This window comes from Takifugu flavidus, chromosome 4 (genome assembly GCF_003711565.1).
Source record: "Takifugu flavidus isolate HTHZ2018 chromosome 4, ASM371156v2, whole genome shotgun sequence".
Lineage (NCBI taxonomy): Eukaryota > Metazoa > Chordata > Actinopteri > Tetraodontiformes > Tetraodontidae > Takifugu > Takifugu flavidus.
The window spans coordinates 12,007,314-12,026,005 of NC_079523.1; the positions used below are offsets into that span (position 1 = coordinate 12,007,314).

Genomic DNA, 18,692 nt, shown 5'->3' on the forward strand with positions numbered 1-18,692 from the left:
AAATTGATCTGCGCAATGTACACGTCATGACTGAAACAATTAAAGGTGTGTAGAGTGTGTGTTTACTGCCACAACTGCACAAATTGTGTTCAAGCGCTATGTAGATTTAGAAATGACAATAGATGAGTAATAGAAATCTAATGACTTGTATATATGCGAAAGTGCAATGCATGTAACACTGTAAAAATGTAGAGATTGTTGTGCATATTTAAGGTTAACACATACCATATTTAAATTCCAGATACCTTTTTTTAATCGTTGGCTCACATGACCTAATAAGCAACGCACGCTGCAAATATCGTTGATTACTTATTACCGATTGAAATTCGGTGCAAAGCAGATTCAAGCTTCAGGTCATGGTTAATAAATTGAGGTTGGGGCTCCTTTTTACAACTTTTGGAAATCATTTCGGCACGACGAGTTTCCACTCTGGCTATGCAGAGGCGCTGACGTCACCACGCTGCCTGTCAGTCCCTTCCTGCTGCATCATAAAAGCCGTTAGGAGCTCCACGACCGGGACAGGATATCTGCAGAGAATTCGCTGATAAAATAAGTGTGCTGACGCTGCCGCGGTCAGTAATATCCTAACACGGGGGTAGCTGACAGAAAGTGGTTGCAGTGCGACAAGCAGCTCCAGCTGTTGGGATATGGCCAGGCCGGAACAGGTTCTGATCTTGGAGCCTCAGCATGAACTAAAATTCCGAGGTAAGAGGGGAGGGCCCGGCAATGGACGGGAGGAGGAGGAGGGGGTACCTCTGCCACTAGGGTGGGAAACGGGGCACCGCGGCGTTTCGTTGACCAAACCGGGAAGAAGTCGAACTATACGTTTTGATAATGTGAACGAATTCCGGACGTTGTGTAAGGACGGCAGGTCAAGTGACACCTCAGCACCTAGCTAGCTAGCAGGCTAAGCTGGATTAGCTTTCGCCGGCTAAAATAGCCAGGCCCTGTCAGACATTTCTGGTAGAGCACGTTCCTCCAAAGCAATTTAAGTTAGCAAAAAATCCATCATATTTAAATGAGGGAGCGGGCTAAAGCCGCGGTGTGTAGTTGCACATTGAATTCTTGGAGTTTAGTGCCACATAAGTTGCAACATCCTTAGCAGGTGTAGCTAGCTGCCACCAGCTCGCTCTGTGATTGGCTGCCTCGGTCTGTATGCCACCCAGCTGTCATTTCATAACTTGACAGTAACTTTAATAACTTGACAGCTGACAGGACAAAAACAGGGTGAGACCCGTGCTATTGAATACAATCCGTAGGCGCATCTTCTCATTGTAAAAGTCTCTCAGATAATTAAACTTCTCTATTGATCATCTATTTTTTAGAGACTCTGTGTTTGGCTGCAAGATATCACGTTGCTGTAGGCCTGAAGATGTTATATAAACTAATCCCCGAGTACTATCATATTTTTGCAACACGTTGTAAATATTCTGTCCCAGTTTTGTTGCATGCACCTAAAAAAAACTGCACATAAGCCAGCAGCAAATTGCTGCATATATGCCTTCAAACCCCCTGACATTTCTACTCCCATGGGTTAGAATGATGTGATATTTGACTGTACTAAATTGTCAGCATGTAGTGTCTATTTATTCAGGGTTGGCATGTTATGAAACAAAGCAATAAGCACATGTTAATGGATAATAAATCTGCACAAAATGAAGTGCTCTGTGCTTGAAACACCTTTGTGTTGTAGATAAAACTGTTGGTTGTAAATTAGATAAACCAAAGTATATTGTCAGCAAGCTGCAATGAATAATTAACAAGGAATATGCATTATTTTCTCCTATCCTATCTTAAGCACTGGGATGCGTGACAGAAATCTAGCCTCGATCACAGTTTTAATCTGTAGTATTTAAACTTTATCAAAACAGTGTTGTGTGGAAAAACAGGTAGTTCTCTTCAATAACTGTAGTAAATCTCATACCCTAAAAATAAATAGCTATAAATAAAAGACCATTATAATGCTAAAAAATGGAATCTCTTTGACTTCACAGAAAAAGGTGTTACACTAGGCTCTTAAAAAGAATAAATAACGAGGATGCTGAATGTTGTGATCACGGTCGTGGCCTGGGAAGATATTGCTCTAATCTGCTGTGGGCAGATTTTCTGGATTCTTCACATCAGAAAATACAATATAATGATCATGTGAAGCCTTCAGATCATTTGCACTGCATCCTCCTACACTGGGAGGAGCGCCTTAAATAAACAATCCAATTTAAATTGATGTTACATTTAGGTCTTGCATAGTACTGTGTGGAGGTTATCCTACAGGTTATTGCCGGTGTGTTACGCTTCTTTGCTTTAATTTTAATAAACCCAGTCTGTGTCACTGCTGCGTGAATATCAAAGGCTGGACTGTGTCAGGCAGTATCTTGCAGATCCCAGGTCCTCCTATTTTATCCCACACTGATTAAAGGCTAACATGAAAAGATGCTTTGACCGGATCATCAACCTTTCCTGGTTGTTTTCATTGGCGTGTGCGGTTCCGTCTTTGGGAGCTGGATGCTATCTGAACAGACTTCCAGGAAATCTTAGTTTAGGTGTGTTATATGTTTTCCCTACAAGCTCTCAGAAGTTAAGCCAATGCGTTTGTAGGGCTCTAAATTCCCTGTCTGTGTTTAATCAAAGTGAGTTGGTTAGCGTTTCTCTGCCAGTCGAGTATTTTTTTTTTTTTTCTGAGCTGAAATTTGAGCTTGAAGTTTTATGAACATATGCACTAATTGTGGGAAAAGACCAACTTGTTTTACAAGAATTCTGATATATATTAGTGGGATTGTTGATTGAATTATTCGTTGCTGTGGTCACAAAATATCCTCGCTGTTATTAGTTGGCTCGAGTGATCTAAGTGAACGCAAGTTGTTTGGATAAAAGTAATTGGCTGGACTGGGTTCTCTGTCAGCAGGCATCCGTGAAGATGTCACGAACTATGCGTTTCTGAAAATATTTTTATTGGCTCAGCAACGTCAAACCATCACTAGATAATCATTATCCAAAAAACATAATCAGGCTTTTTGGATATACAGGCCTGCGTAGCTGCTTATTATGGACTTTAACACTGGGGGGGCACAGATTAAGTTCCATGTGTTGTTTTATTTTATAAGACCTAATGATCTTCTCTACTGAAACCTCTTTATTTATGTCAGTGTAGAGTGTGTAGTGGAATTATTAAACTGGAAAGGGCACATCATTCATTTGTTACTGCCCCTGACTGGGTTCTAAATTAGTGATGCACTTTCCTTGGCAAAACCACAGAAGGTGTTACAATCAGCTGTATGGCTACGTTTGATGCTACCTTTTTTAGATATGAACTTTTTCAAAGGTTCAACATTGCAGCCTCTGGGCGTCATTGCTAACGTAGTTTTCACGCAGCCTATTTTATCGATCGATCAATCAATCAATCTTTATTTATATAGCGTCTTTTACAATCAAAATTGTTTCTAGGCGCTTTCCAGAATCCCAGGGCCTAACTCCCAACAAGCAACAGTGGCAAGGAAAAACTCCCCTTTAACAGGAAGAAACCTTGAGCAGGGCCAGGCTCATGTAGGAGGACACTCCTGCTGATGGGGGCTAGGAGAGGAGAGGAGAGGAGAGGAGAGGAGAGGAGAGGAGAGGAGAGGAGAGGAGAGGAGAGGAAACCATGACCCAGTGGGGTGACAGAGGCCTGTTTCATGTTTCTGGACCCCGGCAGCCTTGGCCTATAAGAGCACAGCTAAGATGTTAACCTAATGATTAGACAAAACCCTAAGTATGATAGTTTGTCTGTCTATAATAGTAACTGGGACTACAGAATTAGTAACAATAAGCTTTTTCAAAGAGGAAGGTTTTAAGTCTGATCTTAAAAGTAGCGATGGAGTCAGCCTCCTGTACCTAGACAGGGAGCTGGTTCCATAGCAGGGGGCCTGGTAGCTAAATGCTCGGCCCCCCATTCTACTCCTAGAGACTCTGGGAACCACAAGTAGACCAGCATTCTGAGAGCGGAGCGGTTTATTGGGCTGGTAAGGTGTCACTAGCTCCTCCAGGTAGGATGGAGCAAGGCCTCTGAGGAGCTTGTAGGTCAAAAGAAGGGTTTTAAAAATTATTCTTTGCATTTTCCTGGAGCACTTCAGGGCACTGTCCAAAAGTTTCTACTCTGCCTTTCTTTCTCCTCACAGGTCCGTTTTCAGATGTGGTCACCACAAACCTTAAGCTCTCAAATCCCACAGACCGAAATGTTTGTTTCAAGGTGAAGACAACGGCGCCGCGCCGCTACTGTGTGCGGCCAAATAGCGGAATCATCGATGCAGGCACCTCGATCAATGTCTCAGGTAACTTGGTGGAGAAGCAAATTGTCACAAAGTGTCTTTGTTTTCAATATTTTGTCATTCATGTCGTATCACAGTTAAACGCTAACCCTCTTTGCACAACTCTTTAAGCTTTAAATCTCATTATTTGGTTATAGTTCATGTCTGTGGATTCTGTGTACTAGATTGGTCCGTGAGGTCACAGTCTGATGTGTATAAGATTAAGTATAATGGGATTAGCCTTTTTATGTACATTGTAGGGAATTTTCCCACAAGGCCTGGGTCTCGACTGCACTAACTGGGCTCTCTTTCCACAGAGAAATGGTCAATGTGGCAGATTTTACAGTATGTTGTTTGTTGTTGTCTAGGTTGTTAGGGTGAAACTGGAAAATGAGATGCAGTGCATCGGTCACATATTTGGGGCTTTATTACTGAAAGCCTTGAAAGGGAAAAGTCATTGGTTCCTGCCCTACAGTAGTCACTATTCTTCAGGGCTTGATAATGACATAAAGAGGAAAATGTACCATGGGTGGAGTTCTTTAACAACTTCAGTGTAAATGGTGGGCTTTTAAGCATCTTGTCTCACAGGACGTAATTAATTGGTAACAGGAAAGGAAAGTGTAATTGCCTCCTTCTTCCTTCATCCCACTCGTGGTCTCATTCATCACGAAGAAGCAGGCAGGTGATTTCCATCCGGCTTGAGCCCATTAACTACAATTAGCCTCTGTGAATTTCTGAGATTTCTTAGTGAGGAAAGTCCAAATGCTAAATCAAAGCAGCACTGGCTTTTGCTGAAGTATGTATGAGTGCAGAAAAATGTTAAAGATCTTTTTTGCTACACTTTGCAGGTCATCGGGAAGGTTAATTCCCATCCCACGCTTGAACTCCGAACCTCTTTTTCTATTTGCTGCCGTTACCTTTATACTTTCCTCATGCCTCGTTTCAGTACTGTCCCCTTGGACCTGTGGTAGATGGCTGAGCAAATTGGGTCTGACTCAAATAGGACGTTCCTAGTCTTTTCATGCCGTCTGGTTCTGGTTTGCAATATTGAATTGCCATGATTGCTGTAATGGCGCACCTCATCTTTGGGGTTTTCTACTCTGGGGAAAATTGGCATGTGTCATATGAAAACCATCCTGATTGTCAGGCCGGCTTTGAAATTAGGAGGTCATTTGTTTCTAGTAAAAGCTAAAGAAGCGTGCAATCATTGTTAGACACAGTTGATTGTGATGTCAAGATGCCCTTGATCATGTTGAAGCATTGTTCAATTATGAAATAGCCTCTCAGTCATTGGAACGGTATCAAATAACACCGACTGATGTGGCGATAGGTGAAAGTATCGCAGCCCCACATCTGCTTTCTGTTAGAGCAAAACGTAGTGTTAGAAAGAAATAGAGAAGAATAAAAGCTGTGAGAAATATCACCCCCTGGGGAGTTTGGGGATTTGTCCATGTTTCATGCTAAGCTGAAGTTAGAAATCAATCTTTTCTATCGCTTTTTTTCTCTTGCAGCAGTGGCAAGTGGACAGCATGGAAGAGTTGACACTCACTAGTTCCTCTTTAATCTACAGAGTCAACAGAGAAAGACAGGGTCATGAAAAGTTGCTGAGACATTACCGTCACTGGTATTCATCAATGCACATGTGGTATATGGGAGAATTTCTTGGACCCGCATCTCACAAAGTCTCCACAAAGCGCTCCATCTAATGCCTATTGTTTTAGAGAGAACATTGAAGTTGGAGGGGGGACCACTTGGTCACCAAGAGTGAAACTTGTCAGCATCATTTCTCACATTTTCTTTTAGTTAAATTATAACACGACTCATATCTGCATCACAATCAGCCATTGGCTCACTTTTTCCTAGATTACTTCCTTTGTCCTATTACTGAACAACAGTTTCCCCCGTTTATATCCACAGCGAACAAATGGGAACCTCCTGAAAATGTTTCCCTATGCGTCCATGTGTCTTTGTCTTTCAGTTATGCTGCAGCCTTTTGACTACGATCCCAACGAAAAGAGCAAACACAAGTTTATGGTCCAGTCCTTGTTAGCGCCTCCTGAAATGACCGACATGGAGGGCGTGGTAAGGATTTAACCTTCTTAAAATCATCTTTCACCACCAGTACGTTTTTGGAAGCAAAGCGTGTCCAAAGGAATTGGTTTTTGGGGGGTTTTCCTGGCACAAAATGGATTTTGGAATGGCTGTGTGGGTGTGGAGTTCAAGATTTAATTCATGAGTGGTTCCAACCTTGTGAAATTAATTAGGTCAAAAAAAAATCAACGTGACAGTTTCTGTGGGTTTTACAGCTAATCTGACATTAATTATCAAGCATATTTTCTCTGGTCAAACAGCAGTTAAGAAACCAAATCTTGTGATAACTTTGTTCCTACCTGACGAGTTGTGAACGTCGGCCCATTGTAATTTATCATCATTTTTGTGATGTGGTTAAATCTTACTCAAAGTAGCATTCTGGAAACATAACCAGAGAAAATGTTACTAAAAAGACCGTGCTGGGATGGAGCCAGAACAAACCCACATTTAGAAGAGAGACCTTTGGAGCTGAGGTCATAAGGAGCACAAAACAGAAAAAGCTATTCTTCCTACTGGTAAATTTATCTCCACTGTTGTTTTAAATAGGATTCACAAACTGTGGCGCAGATTTCCCCAGTAACAGTCCAACAATAATCCTGGATATCTAATAAAACGACCTGGGTGTAACATTCTGCTCACAGTTCCAGATGTGCTGCATCTGCGAGTTTGCAGTTGCAGAGATTCTGCTGCCAACCGTGGGAACGAATGTAGTAGCTGTTTCCTAAACGTCAGGCTGCTACATGATCTACATCCAAACAGTGAAGCGCTACCCTAAAAGGCAGAATTTAGAAATAGAAGAGCATATTTGATCATGATTAGCGCTTCTGGATGATTGCTTTATTGTTGCTCCTCTTCTTACACACCTGAGAACAACTTTGCCTTTGCTTTCATTGATTTGCTTGTAACGCCTTTCACAGATCTTGACGTGATTAAATAAATCGTTTATTAATAGCGACGACTGTTTTTGTTGGTTTCCTCAGTGGAAGGAGGCCAAGCCAGAAGAGCTGATGGACTCTAAGCTGAGATGTGTTTTCGAGATGCCAGTAGAGAATGAAAAAATGGTAAGACTTCTCCTCACGGTGTCACCATTTCACATTTTTGTCCACTTAAGACCGAGATACTTGTGTAAATATTGACGACAGTGCTGCAGCGCTGATCCACCAGCTTCCATTTCACATGCACTAAAGAACGCACAAATACCAGAAAGTAAAATAATTTTCCTTCTTCAGTGGCAGCCACCTTTGAGTCTTCAAAACCCCAGGAAGTTGATGACAGTTAATCTATATTCTTGCCACAAGATGTCGCCAAATATGCTGAATACTAGTTACGTGAACGTCCTTATTTAATTGAGATACTGACTGTGCCTTTGTCACGCCTCATGAGGCAGATGACTTTATTTCAGAACCCAGTGAAATATCATAGCCACTGTGTTCAAACAAGTACATTTTTCTTGTGTACTTCAGTTACCGCCATATGACCAAATTGAAATGTGGAAGCGCGCTGTTCAACATCACTGTGGCTGGAGCAATTGCAGATGATCCAGTTTTTCCATTCTGTTACTCTTCACATGGGCCGTCAGCAGCCAGTGAGCCAGTCGTGCTGTGCACAGTGTCGGTTTCACATCCACCTGGTCTGTGTGTGGTTACTGACAGGTCCCTTATTACCGCAGCCCATCACCCTCTGTTCTCTGCTCTTCAGTTTCGGTCATTGATGTGTCTGTATATACTGTATGACCCTCCTCTCCCTCCTTTTCTTCTTACTCTTCAACAGTCTTTCAAATGGACATTTTTTTCCCGATTCAGTCTGTTTGCAACCGTTGATTCTTGCCAGACTCCACCCAGCTGTTGACAGGATGTTCACGATATGATCTTCTGGCTTTGTTATCAGTTAATGCACTTATTGACAGTTATACATGAGTCCCAGCGATAATCCTTTTCAGACGGTGCTGATAGAAATCAGCTTAATCCGCTAATGAAAGGACCCCCTAGGGTGATAGAGATTGTGCGTGCATATAGGCCGTTCTGATGCACCAGTAAACCCACTTTATTACGCAACCTCAATGTAGATAACCTTGGACATCTCACTACGATGCAATCTTCTTCTGGGAAACCTTTGATTCCGACATCATGATACAAATCATCTCCCCCAAACGCCCATGCAGACAAAGCACATCTGGGACCGCCATAAACAAAGTCAGGCTCCAGTCATTTGGAATTTTATGTCCCTTCGATGACTACATCTGCACGCACTGCTCTGAGACGAGCTGTCACAGAGGGGTTTCGCTCTGTTCGCTGATGGAATTGTGTCAGACCACAAATTTGCAGGGCGTCTTTGTACCGCTGGGATATTTGGATGCAAGTTTTGTATATAACAAGGCATTCATGTGCTGGCTCCAGTAAGCAATATGAGGGTATTTTCTATAAGCAAGGGTGGAGTTGATCATGAAGATGAGGCGAGGTTACGTGCACAGTCTCGGGAACTTGACTGTTATTATTTTATCCATCTGGACAATTCTTTCACAGCACATGAATTTAGTATAAATCGCTCAAGGAATTTAAAACGTTGATGTTTGATCCAGTTTGAAGGGCTGTTCAACCCTTTCAGCTGCTCACTGCCACTCACGCAATTTTGTTTTGTGGTGAGGGAAGGCACGTTGATCGGGGGGGGGACATGCAGATAGTGCACTTTTCTGAAATAGCATTAATTGGCTCATTTATGTGTGCTGTAGATTACAGTTTGGCCATTAAAAAAAATCCAAAAGTGCAAAAAGTTTAGCTTAACTCTCCGTCATGACACTTTAAACCAGATGAAACTCAAATACTTGACAACAACCTACCCAACCCAAAGATACATAAAAAAAGAAAAATTCTCCACAATACTAAGATTAAACTGCACATGCCAGCCAAGTTCATGGTTAAAATCACCATGGAAACACCGGCGCTACAAAAGCAAACATACTGTCTTATAACTTGTCACCATATAACTCTTTCAGCATGACATGGAGTCCAACAAGATGATGTCATCTAGTTTGCTCAAGTCGGATACCTCTGCACTGCCTACAAAGCTAATGAGCTCCACGCTCGATGACGGCGAGGTGAAGAAGATCATGGAGGAGTGTAAGAGGCTGCAGATGGAGGCTCAGAGGCTACGAGAAGAAAATAAACAAATCAGAGTGAGTAGGATGAATCGTCGTATTTAGCTTTTTGACTTTGTCAATCACAGTCTGTTAAGAACAGGTTCTGAGAAACTGGTTGGGTCAAAGGTCACTCTAACCACATCCTTCATGAGTACGGTATCTCATGCGCGTCTTGTGCAATTTTACAATTTTCATTTGCTCTTAACTAGTTATTTGATTGCAAACATGTACATAATTATTTCAACACAGAAATGACTCCAAGCAGAATTTATTGTAATGAATGTGTGTAGAAAAGTAATTGCAGCTTCCTCCACCCTTGGCTGTATTTGGAGAGGAACTCAAAGTTGAGGTTTGCTCTAATTGCGACCACCTATTTCCCATCAGCGATCCCTCAGCGGTTTCAAACAAAGGCAGACCTTTGCACATCTCTGAGCCGACAATCAATCACCGCGATCGGCGAAATTACTTTTCAAATGAAGGCCGTTCCACTTTGGCTGGACGCCATTCACACGCAAAGAAAAACCACACAGGGTTCAAGAAAGTTGTCCATCGCTCAGCCACCACCACCACTACCTCGCCTTTCAGCACTTGCCAGGGGCGGAATGACTGTTGGCTGCTCTTACGGCAGAGATTTAACCCCCCTTCCTCCCGCTGCTGGGAAATGAAGTGTGTTAAAGCTTGGAGCTTTCCGCTGTCCAATAGGGATTAGGCCAGATGAAGATCGAAGCAGATCACATTTCTTTCAGCTAGTACATGAATAGTTACTTCTTCCTCACAAACTGATAACCTGATTCTTTTTCTTTTACTTTCAACGTCATCACCTGCAACCACACGCGTTTGCCTCTAGATTTTTTAAAAGTTGCCTTTGTCCCCACCTTAATAACGGCCGTCTTCGTCCTGCTGTAGGAGGACGACGGGCTGCGAATGAGGAAGAGCAACATGATGTCATCCCAGCACTCCTCTGTCGGAATCAAGAAAGAGGAGGGGTTGAGTGCCCGTGCGGTGGCCCTGATCGTGCTCTTCTTTGTGGTGGGCGCCATCGTGGGCAAGTTGGTCTTGTAGATGGAAGCGCGGTATGGTCGGCCACAGCATGCTTTTCAGAGGATGAAATCAATGAGTGCAGCATCTGGGATTTCGGATCAGAATATGCCATATCCACTGAGCAGTGGGGGGGTGGTGGTGGTACTAGTCTTGATTCAGTCTCATTTACTGTCTGTTTAGAAAAACCATTTTAAAAAAAAATCAAAAGATAATGTTTGAGCAAAAAAATGTAAAAAGGATCAAACGTCTTACGAACAAATCTACTGTTACAGGTCTTGCCTCTTTGTAATCATCACATAATCATTTGGGACCTTCTTCCAAAGTTCCATGTATACAAGTAGAAATAAGGTTTTGGAGGGGGGGGGGTTATGGTTATGGAAACATGATTTAATGCTCGTGATTAAAACCAATGGATTTTATAACACCGGCCATGTTGGTGCGATTGTTGGTGAGTGCATTTGTGCAGAAGTTAATTTCGTGTAACGTGTCTTTTTTGTTTTTGTTTTTTTTTTCTAAACGAGGCCTGCGTGTGTGCGACTGTCTGTACATGCGATCTCCCTGACGACCACCACCACTAATACTGTACACATGTATTCAGAGGGTCCCCGCAGCAACACCTCATCAGAGGACGGGAACTAAACAGAGAGAGCTGATCCACACAGGTGGAGTGGGGGGGGGGTCACACGCAGGGCTATCGGAGTGACTTGTCCAGCCACTGACTTTGTTAGAAAGAAACAAATCAACAGCTCGCCTTTGATTGTAAAGCCACCTTGATCTGTGTATGAAACACTATATAATAGGCATTTTGTTTGCATTTTATTTTCACTTTGCCTCGACTCCCGTCCCATCACCTGACACGCGGCGTCCCATCCCTAAGTTGTCAGGGAGGGGGATGTTTGATTGCATGCATTCACAGTGTTGCATCTGACTTAATCTTAATTTAATTGCTTTTATAATTGTGATAATGATGTGTCATTTGGCTGTAGCTTTGCACAAATACATTTTTAGATTATTTTTTTCCCCCTTCTTTCTGTGTTTGTGTTTTTTGATTATTTTAAGCTGTTTATTTTTATTTTAAAAATTTCTTTTCTGTGTGTAATCATTAATAAATATCACAGCTGCCAGAAATGAGGTCCGGAGTGACAGGATTTTATCATTTCTGTAAAATGACAGAAGAGAGTCTCGCCTTGTGACCTGTTTGGGCAAGTTATTCTCAGGCCAATATGGAGGTAAAAAATAAATAATATATATATATATATACACACACAAGAAAATGTTAACATATATGGTATATATACAAGGGCACAGACAGAGCTGTCCTGTAGTGAGAGACTAGCAATGTGCTGAAACTGACTGGTTATATGTTTCCTTAACAGCATTTAGTCCCATCTGGACGCCAATGACAGTGTCCCAGCAGAAGTCTTCTCCTCATTTGCTATGGAGCCATACAGTTGTTGATATTTGGTGTTCTCTCTTGCGCCAGTTTAAATTTCTCCCACTCCTGGTGGTCGTGGACCTGTGTTTAGAGCTTTGCCTTTGAAATTTTGTATCACCTTAATCGTTTTCAGATCTTCCTGCAGCAACACGACCGAGTTTGGAGTGATTTTTTTTTTTAACCCCCCCTCCCCATTCATGTTGGCAGAATTTGGTGAGACAGCGGCACTTTTAAAAAAAAAAAAAATTAAATCAGAGAAAATAAGACAACACCATACTTCCACCACGTGAAACTCGCGTTTCCACGATATCCTAAGTCCTCCAGTTGAAGATGACTTGATGCTCAGAGGGAGGCCGCAGCAGATCTGGCGATTGTGGAACAGACCTGGGCTACGGGACTCTCGCAGAAATGATTATTGTTGGATACATCCTGCTTGGAATTTCTCAGCATTTCTTTTTCTTCTAAAAACGGTACCTGAATACTGTTTTGTGATTAGAAAAAGGAATCGGTTGTTGCAGTCCACGTGGGCCCCAGCAGCAATGATTCTGTTTGAATATCCGGACCCAGGCACGCCTGTAAAACACACCACTCGCTCACGTGCTCTGCGACTTTCTGACCTTCTCCCTGATCGATGTAAGAAGTCAGTAATCTGTTTTTGTTTTTTTAATGTATATAAATAAATAAGTCTATCCAAGATTATTAATGAACCTAGTCAAGTATTCTATCTGGTGTATAAAACCATTACAATCTGGTTGGACTATGTAGCATCTTAAATAAATTTAATGACTAAAGCCCGGACCAAAGTGTGTGTAGTCATTTTCTGCCATCGGCACAGTGAAATCATGTGAAACATAATTATTTTGTGTTTAATTTTTCTTTGGAATTAGTTATATTTGAACACACATGCGCACGCATTAGTGTTAGAGGGAATTTAACCTCAGCATCAAACCAACTCCTTTATACACACCAGAAGTAAACATACACACAAGCCAGGAGCAGGGCTTTCTGGAGATTTGGTGCCTTGCTCGGATGCACCGAGGGCAATCGGCAAACCTCTGGTTACAAGAATAATTCCTTTCCACGCGTCATTCCTGATAGACAGTTAAAAAAAATAATGCTCAGGTGTAAAGAGAGCTGCGTTGTCTTCAGACATGTTCAGATGTTTATGTGTGTAAAATGCTCAGCTGTAGTGAGTCCATTTAATATGACTGCAACTGGAACTGCTAGAACAGTAGAGGTTCTTCAGCAATTTCCTTTAAAATTTATTATCTACTGACATTTGTTGATGTATGATATCTATGACAAGTCGCTGCCTGGCCCTTTTAATTGTGAAAAACTTTATTAGTTTACAGACAAAACAACAATTTTAGTTCACGTGTAGGGGATCTGAAAATCAAACTGAACTGAACAAAAAGAACTCAGAGGGGCTTTTATAAGCTTTAGGATAGTGGAACATCACGTAACTGCAATTTTCACTGATTCTCAGTCTGCTAGTTTCCTAAAAAAAACTCAAAATGCATCTTCAGTGTCCAATTGCCTAAGGAGGAGGCAATTGGACTGTTAAGAGAAATTTAAATGACAGCCTTCATAGACATAAAGCATGTCTTCACAGCATTTTGATGCCCATACTGTCTTCCTGAGGTGCAGCCATCTCACTCACAGCCTCTTGGATGCTGTAAAATGTGCCTGATTGGTGGATTCTACATCCAACTTCAGTTAGACTTGCTGTCCCCTACCTGTGCCAATCTCATAGGCTTCCTCTTCCTCCATGACCACTTGTCCTGATGTTGCCGAAGTCTTCTGAAATCTGTCCAACCTGTGTGAGGTGGCTGCAGTAGTGCCTGGAAATTCCAGCAGTTACTTGATCCACCTTTAGCTCACTCCTGGATTACAACTAAAAGTTCTCCTGAACCTTCTGGCTTTGGGGCAGCAGCTTAAAAATGCGATCCGGGGATCCTCTCATGCAAAGTTGGCACGCTGGAGTCTCCATAAACCATAGACCTCAGACTATTGAACGGGAGCCGCGATATTTTCCTCTTCTTGCGTAAGTGATACTGCCGAGGCTCTGATTTAAGCCTCCGACACCTGCGCAGGTCCTGGCCGACCAACTCAGTTTGAGCTTTGCATCCTCTGTATAATTACCGTATTTGCAGGGGGCGGCGCTGAGAGGTGGAGGGTTCGTAGTTCAAGCCCTGGTTGCATAGAAACAATTGGAAAGTGTTCTGGTAGCATGAGAAGTGCCTTCAGACCATTGCCCAGGTACCCTTAAGCAAGGTACCGAACCCGGGGCAGCCTACTAACTCTCAGTCACGTCTCCCTCAATGTGTTTGTGTGTGTGTGTGTGTGTGTGTGTGTGTGTGTGTGTTCAAAGCTTCATGTGTTTGTAATTAAAAAACAAAGTAAAGATTGAATTTCCCCTTATGGGATCAATAAAGTATATGTTCTTCTGAGTTAATATGTGTGTATCCTGTCCTTCCCACTGCCTTATCTCCCCTTCTCCTTCTCCTTTACCCAGCCTGCCATCAACAGGAGGTTCCCCCTGAATGAGCCTGGTCCTGCTCAAGGTTTCTTCCTGTTAAACAGGTTTTCAGCACCACTGTTGCTTGTTGGAGGCCAGGCTCTGGGTTTCTCTTAAGGGACAATGTCATCGTAACCCACCATGAGTTGAATTGACAGCAAATACCAAGCAAAACGCAAAAGCAGCGAGAAGGTTGCGCCTCTTTTCCGAACTAACGTGATCAAGGAGGACCTTTTGCAACAATATGATCTGCTTTTCAGGCATGCATATGGGATGTGGAGATCAAGGAATGGTTAAACATCATTTTTTTTAAAAAACGCTGTGGAAAACTGCTGAAGGCGCACAATTCAAAGCAGCGAGGCGGCGACGATGACCTCATGGTGGCTGCGTGCATGTGGTTCTTATTTTTGACGTTGCCCAATCACATCTCAGATATTGATCCGTGACACTCCGTCTGGACTGTGTCCACGGCTTGGGATAAATCTCTGAGCATTCCGTTTGGCTTCTCTTTCCTCACTAATTGAGTGAGATCTGCACAATAAACCCGGCGTCTGCCTTCACTTTGGCCTTTATAAAACAATGAACTGCACCAGCCTGACACACTGTGCACATTCTTGGTATTAGTTGGGCTCGGTAATTGCCGCTGGCAATGCCGGGAGTATTCTTTTACACTTGTTAAAAGCAGACACTGAGGAATATATCCATCTCCCGCAATTGATTTTTACATATTTGGCATGTTTGTATACTTTTCATTTACTTTCCTTGACGACAGTACCAAAATGGAACAAAATACTCCAGCTAGCGTATTTGTTTGGCATAAAAATAAACCGAATTTCATGCAAATTTTCTCCGTAAAAGAGATCCTTATAAGGGTCCTGGGCCATCCCAGCCTGCCAGGGAATTTGGATGCAGAAGAACTGGAGGCAAGGGATGCAGTTTGGAAGAACCAGGGCGACGGCAGATCCCTCCAGGAAAAACCTTTTTGATAATTTCTGTGATTTTAGCCGAAACCTGACCTGATTTAACAAACCACCAAAACTGCCAGATAACCCTTGAGGAGTACACTGTCAAACTGAGTCCCAAAGGCAACAAAAAACCCTTTAACTCATCAAGAATTAGCCACATTACTGTCCGTCAGTCACGTTTTTCTCCACTTTTGTGTGTGTGGCGAGGAGAGACAATCCCATTTACTCATATTGGTTTCAAACAGACATTTTAAACAAGTACACCTGGAACAGACACCACCTGTCAAAGCAACATCTTGCCCTTTTTTAAGACCACTATATTTATTCTACAGGTTCCCGTCCTTCCATTCAAGCATTTTAATCTTGCTTTATGAGAAAAAGCAAGGAAAATGGAGGTTAGGGTGACACATGACTACTTCCTGTCACTGTCTAGAAAGTCAAATTACCTTGGATTGGAATTGTGGAATTTAGTCCACGAATCCGCACATTTGCAAACAGGCAGTGGAGCTCTCCAGTCACATCGAGCTCAGACGTCAATCACGGTGGTTCGCTTAATTCGCAGACCAAACCGTTCGGAAAAGTAAACTTTTGATCAGTTCGTAGGAAATTTAAAAACTTCTTTATAGAACCCCATACTTTATAAATCATTAGGAGACGGCTTGTTACTTGTGTGCCGTGAATGCCTCTTTAACCTGCAGAAAACAGGTTAAGATCCAGCAGGACAGTCAGAGCTAAACAGCCAAACACATCATGTTTATTGGTCTCAGAGCAAAGATGGCTTTTTTTTTTTTTAAAGAATCAGCCTTCTTAACTTTTGAGGATCTTCAATTCACATTCGGCCAGGAATAGTGGGATTACTATAGTTACTATAGTGAGGTCATCGATGCGTGCATGCATGCGTGTGTGTGTGTGGTGTGTGTGTGTGTGGTGTGTGTGTGTGTGTGTGTGTGTGTGTGGTGTGTGTGTGTGTGTTAGGGAGAAAGAAAGAGCTGATTAACTGCTGTGGAGCGGGATGGGACCTCTGCTGTACTCGAGTGTCTGTCCAAAGGCGGTTCTGTGTATTTATTTTACCAGAACATTTGTCAGACCAAACCACCGACTGGTTTGTGGTTTGGAAACTTGGTTAAGCTGAAAGGAAACTCCGTCAGCCCTGTTTTGTTTTCCTTTTTTTTCTTTTCTCAAGTATATAGGAACATTCTTTCTGAAGAAGCAGGGTCATTTATAGGAAGACTGCACAGAAGAACCTCCACATATTTTCTGTTTAAACATGATTCAGTGGTTTTGCTGTTTTTGTGTCACTGTTATTTAGTAGATACTTTCTAAACACCATTGCTTGTTTTTGGAAGGCTGAACCAAAGATGCATTATGGTTTTATTCATCCAAATCTGTGAAACACTTTCATAACTGATGAGAAAATACAATGCAACAGCTACCTGTAACTTAGAATATATCATAATTACACAAATTTTACACTGTTTATAGACCCTAATATAACCTAATTAGCCATTATTTGATAAATAAAATAAATATGTCTTCTTTCCTTGCTGACACATTCACATGGTGTCACGTCCTGGCACAGATGAACAGAAAGGGACAGCTACATCATTCACAGCAGCGGCAAAAGAAACAGCAGTTTTTATGTTGGAAAACCCAGGCAGCTCGATCCGATCGCAGATCTCTCTGCGGGGACGAGTTCAATTTTTGGGGGGGTTCTTCGGTCTTTTATTCCCCCCACTGACTCAGAGGATTAGACTCTTTAATCGCTCTAAACACGCACATACCCATCCAGAATGCAATTATATGTTCTTTTACTCTAAAAGATCTGCATTGAATCACCCCCCCCCCCCCCCCCCCCCTTCCAATTGTTGAGCGGATACATTCAACATGATTGATTGCTAACAGTTTGGCCCTGCAGTCCCCTCCTCCTTGACTGTCTCTCTTCTTTATGGCAACACTAGTGAAACCACAAACAGACTGTGAACCCCCCCAACCCCAACCCCAACCCTCCCCCGTCGCTCGTTATTGCCACTTATGCTTTCAATGTAGGCAGACAAACAAAGCTGGGGGGTCACCCAAGCGCCCAGACTTGCCTGCCCAGATTCATCCGCATGGTCTTCTTCGTGTAAATATGAAGCCATTGTCTTTTGGCATTGAGGGTGTTTGGGGTGCGGGAGGGGGGGCAAAGACCTATATTCTCCATCCAAGCATGGAAGAGGCTGACCTCACAAGCCCAGCAGCTGCCATCGCTGTTCTCGTAGGAGCTAATAGGAACAACATGTTGCTGTTGGAAAAGGACCGAAACTTTCTCGACTTGGTTGTTTTTCTGTCCCCAGGATTTAAACACGAGTCAGTGAGCAGCATTTCCCATCGACATTTGGTTTTTACCTGTTCACACACAAACACACACACACACACACACACACACACACACACACACACACACACACACACACACACACACACACACACACACACACTTTTTCCTTTTTCCAGCATGCAGATGAATTTTCGCCTTGTGTTTGTTGTGACTGGAGGAACCGAACAAAAGCTGGAACTGTTGCTGTCTCTTCTGTCAGGAACATTCACCCTCCTGACGGCAGGTGCCTTGCTTGGACACAGATCCTCTCATGCAGCCATTTCGCACTAAATCTGGAGCAATATTAAGTTTCTCTGTCATCTCATAACGACTGCTCCGCTCTCCTCAGCCCATTTGCTGTCAGAGCGACTGTGAAATCTGTTGTGTTTGCTGAGCGAAACGCGCTGAAACGTCCGTTCTGATATCCTCCCGTGTGTTTTCAGCTGTTGAAGACAGCGCTGGAATGTTTTGTGCATTGTATGAGATTTATGAGTCATCCAGCGGCGGATGATGACCCGCTATTTCTGAGCTGTGGGTCAGAGCAGCATGAACAGCATAGGAGAAGCTAAAATCCTGCCGATGCTGGAAGCCTTTTTAACAAATAAAACAGCAATTTAACTACATTCCGACTGATTTATTGAATTATTGGGGATTGAATTTACCTCTTCGGTGGAGCTAGAGGTATTTCAGGAACCACCAGACTGAAGATCATTACATTTAATGATCCCTGCAGGGCAGATACTGTTGAACTTGTTGAGTTTGTGTCTTCTCCATTAGCGCATAGGGAGACTCGATCGTATTACGAAGTCCATGAAGCCAATTCTTCTATCCCCCAAATTGTACAACTTGGGCGGCAACAGCGCTCCACCA

At 42.7% G+C, this 18,692-nt stretch overlaps 1 protein-coding gene across 1 annotated transcript; it reads left to right on the forward strand.

Annotated features, from left to right (window-relative positions):
• The first annotated feature begins 425 nt into the window (after positions 1-425).
• On the forward strand, positions 426-12,786 carry LOC130524852 (vesicle-associated membrane protein-associated protein B/C-like). The gene is made up of 6 exons (XM_057031321.1): positions 426-705; positions 4,152-4,304; positions 6,259-6,362; positions 7,352-7,432; positions 9,364-9,543; positions 10,414-12,786. The coding sequence occupies exons 1-6, from the start codon at positions 648-650 to the stop codon at positions 10,567-10,569; spliced, it is 732 nt and encodes a 243-aa protein (XP_056887301.1). The 5' UTR covers positions 426-647; the 3' UTR covers positions 10,570-12,786.
• The last annotated feature ends 5,906 nt before the right edge of the window (positions 12,787-18,692 follow it).

What these genes read in the sequence shown, in the direction of transcription:
- LOC130524852 (XM_057031321.1), top strand. Translation starts at nt 648, where the DNA reads ATGGCCAGGCCGGAACAGGTTCTGATCTTGGAGCCTCAGCATGAACTA. An exon ending in CAGTAGAGAATGAAAAAATG is followed by an intron (nt 7,433 to 9,363) that starts GTAAGACTTCTC and finishes TAACTCTTTCAG; the next exon opens with CATGACATGGAGTCCAACAA. An exon ending in AAGAAAATAAACAAATCAGA is followed by an intron (nt 9,544 to 10,413) that starts GTGAGTAGGATG and finishes GTCCTGCTGTAG; the next exon opens with GAGGACGACGGGCTGCGAAT.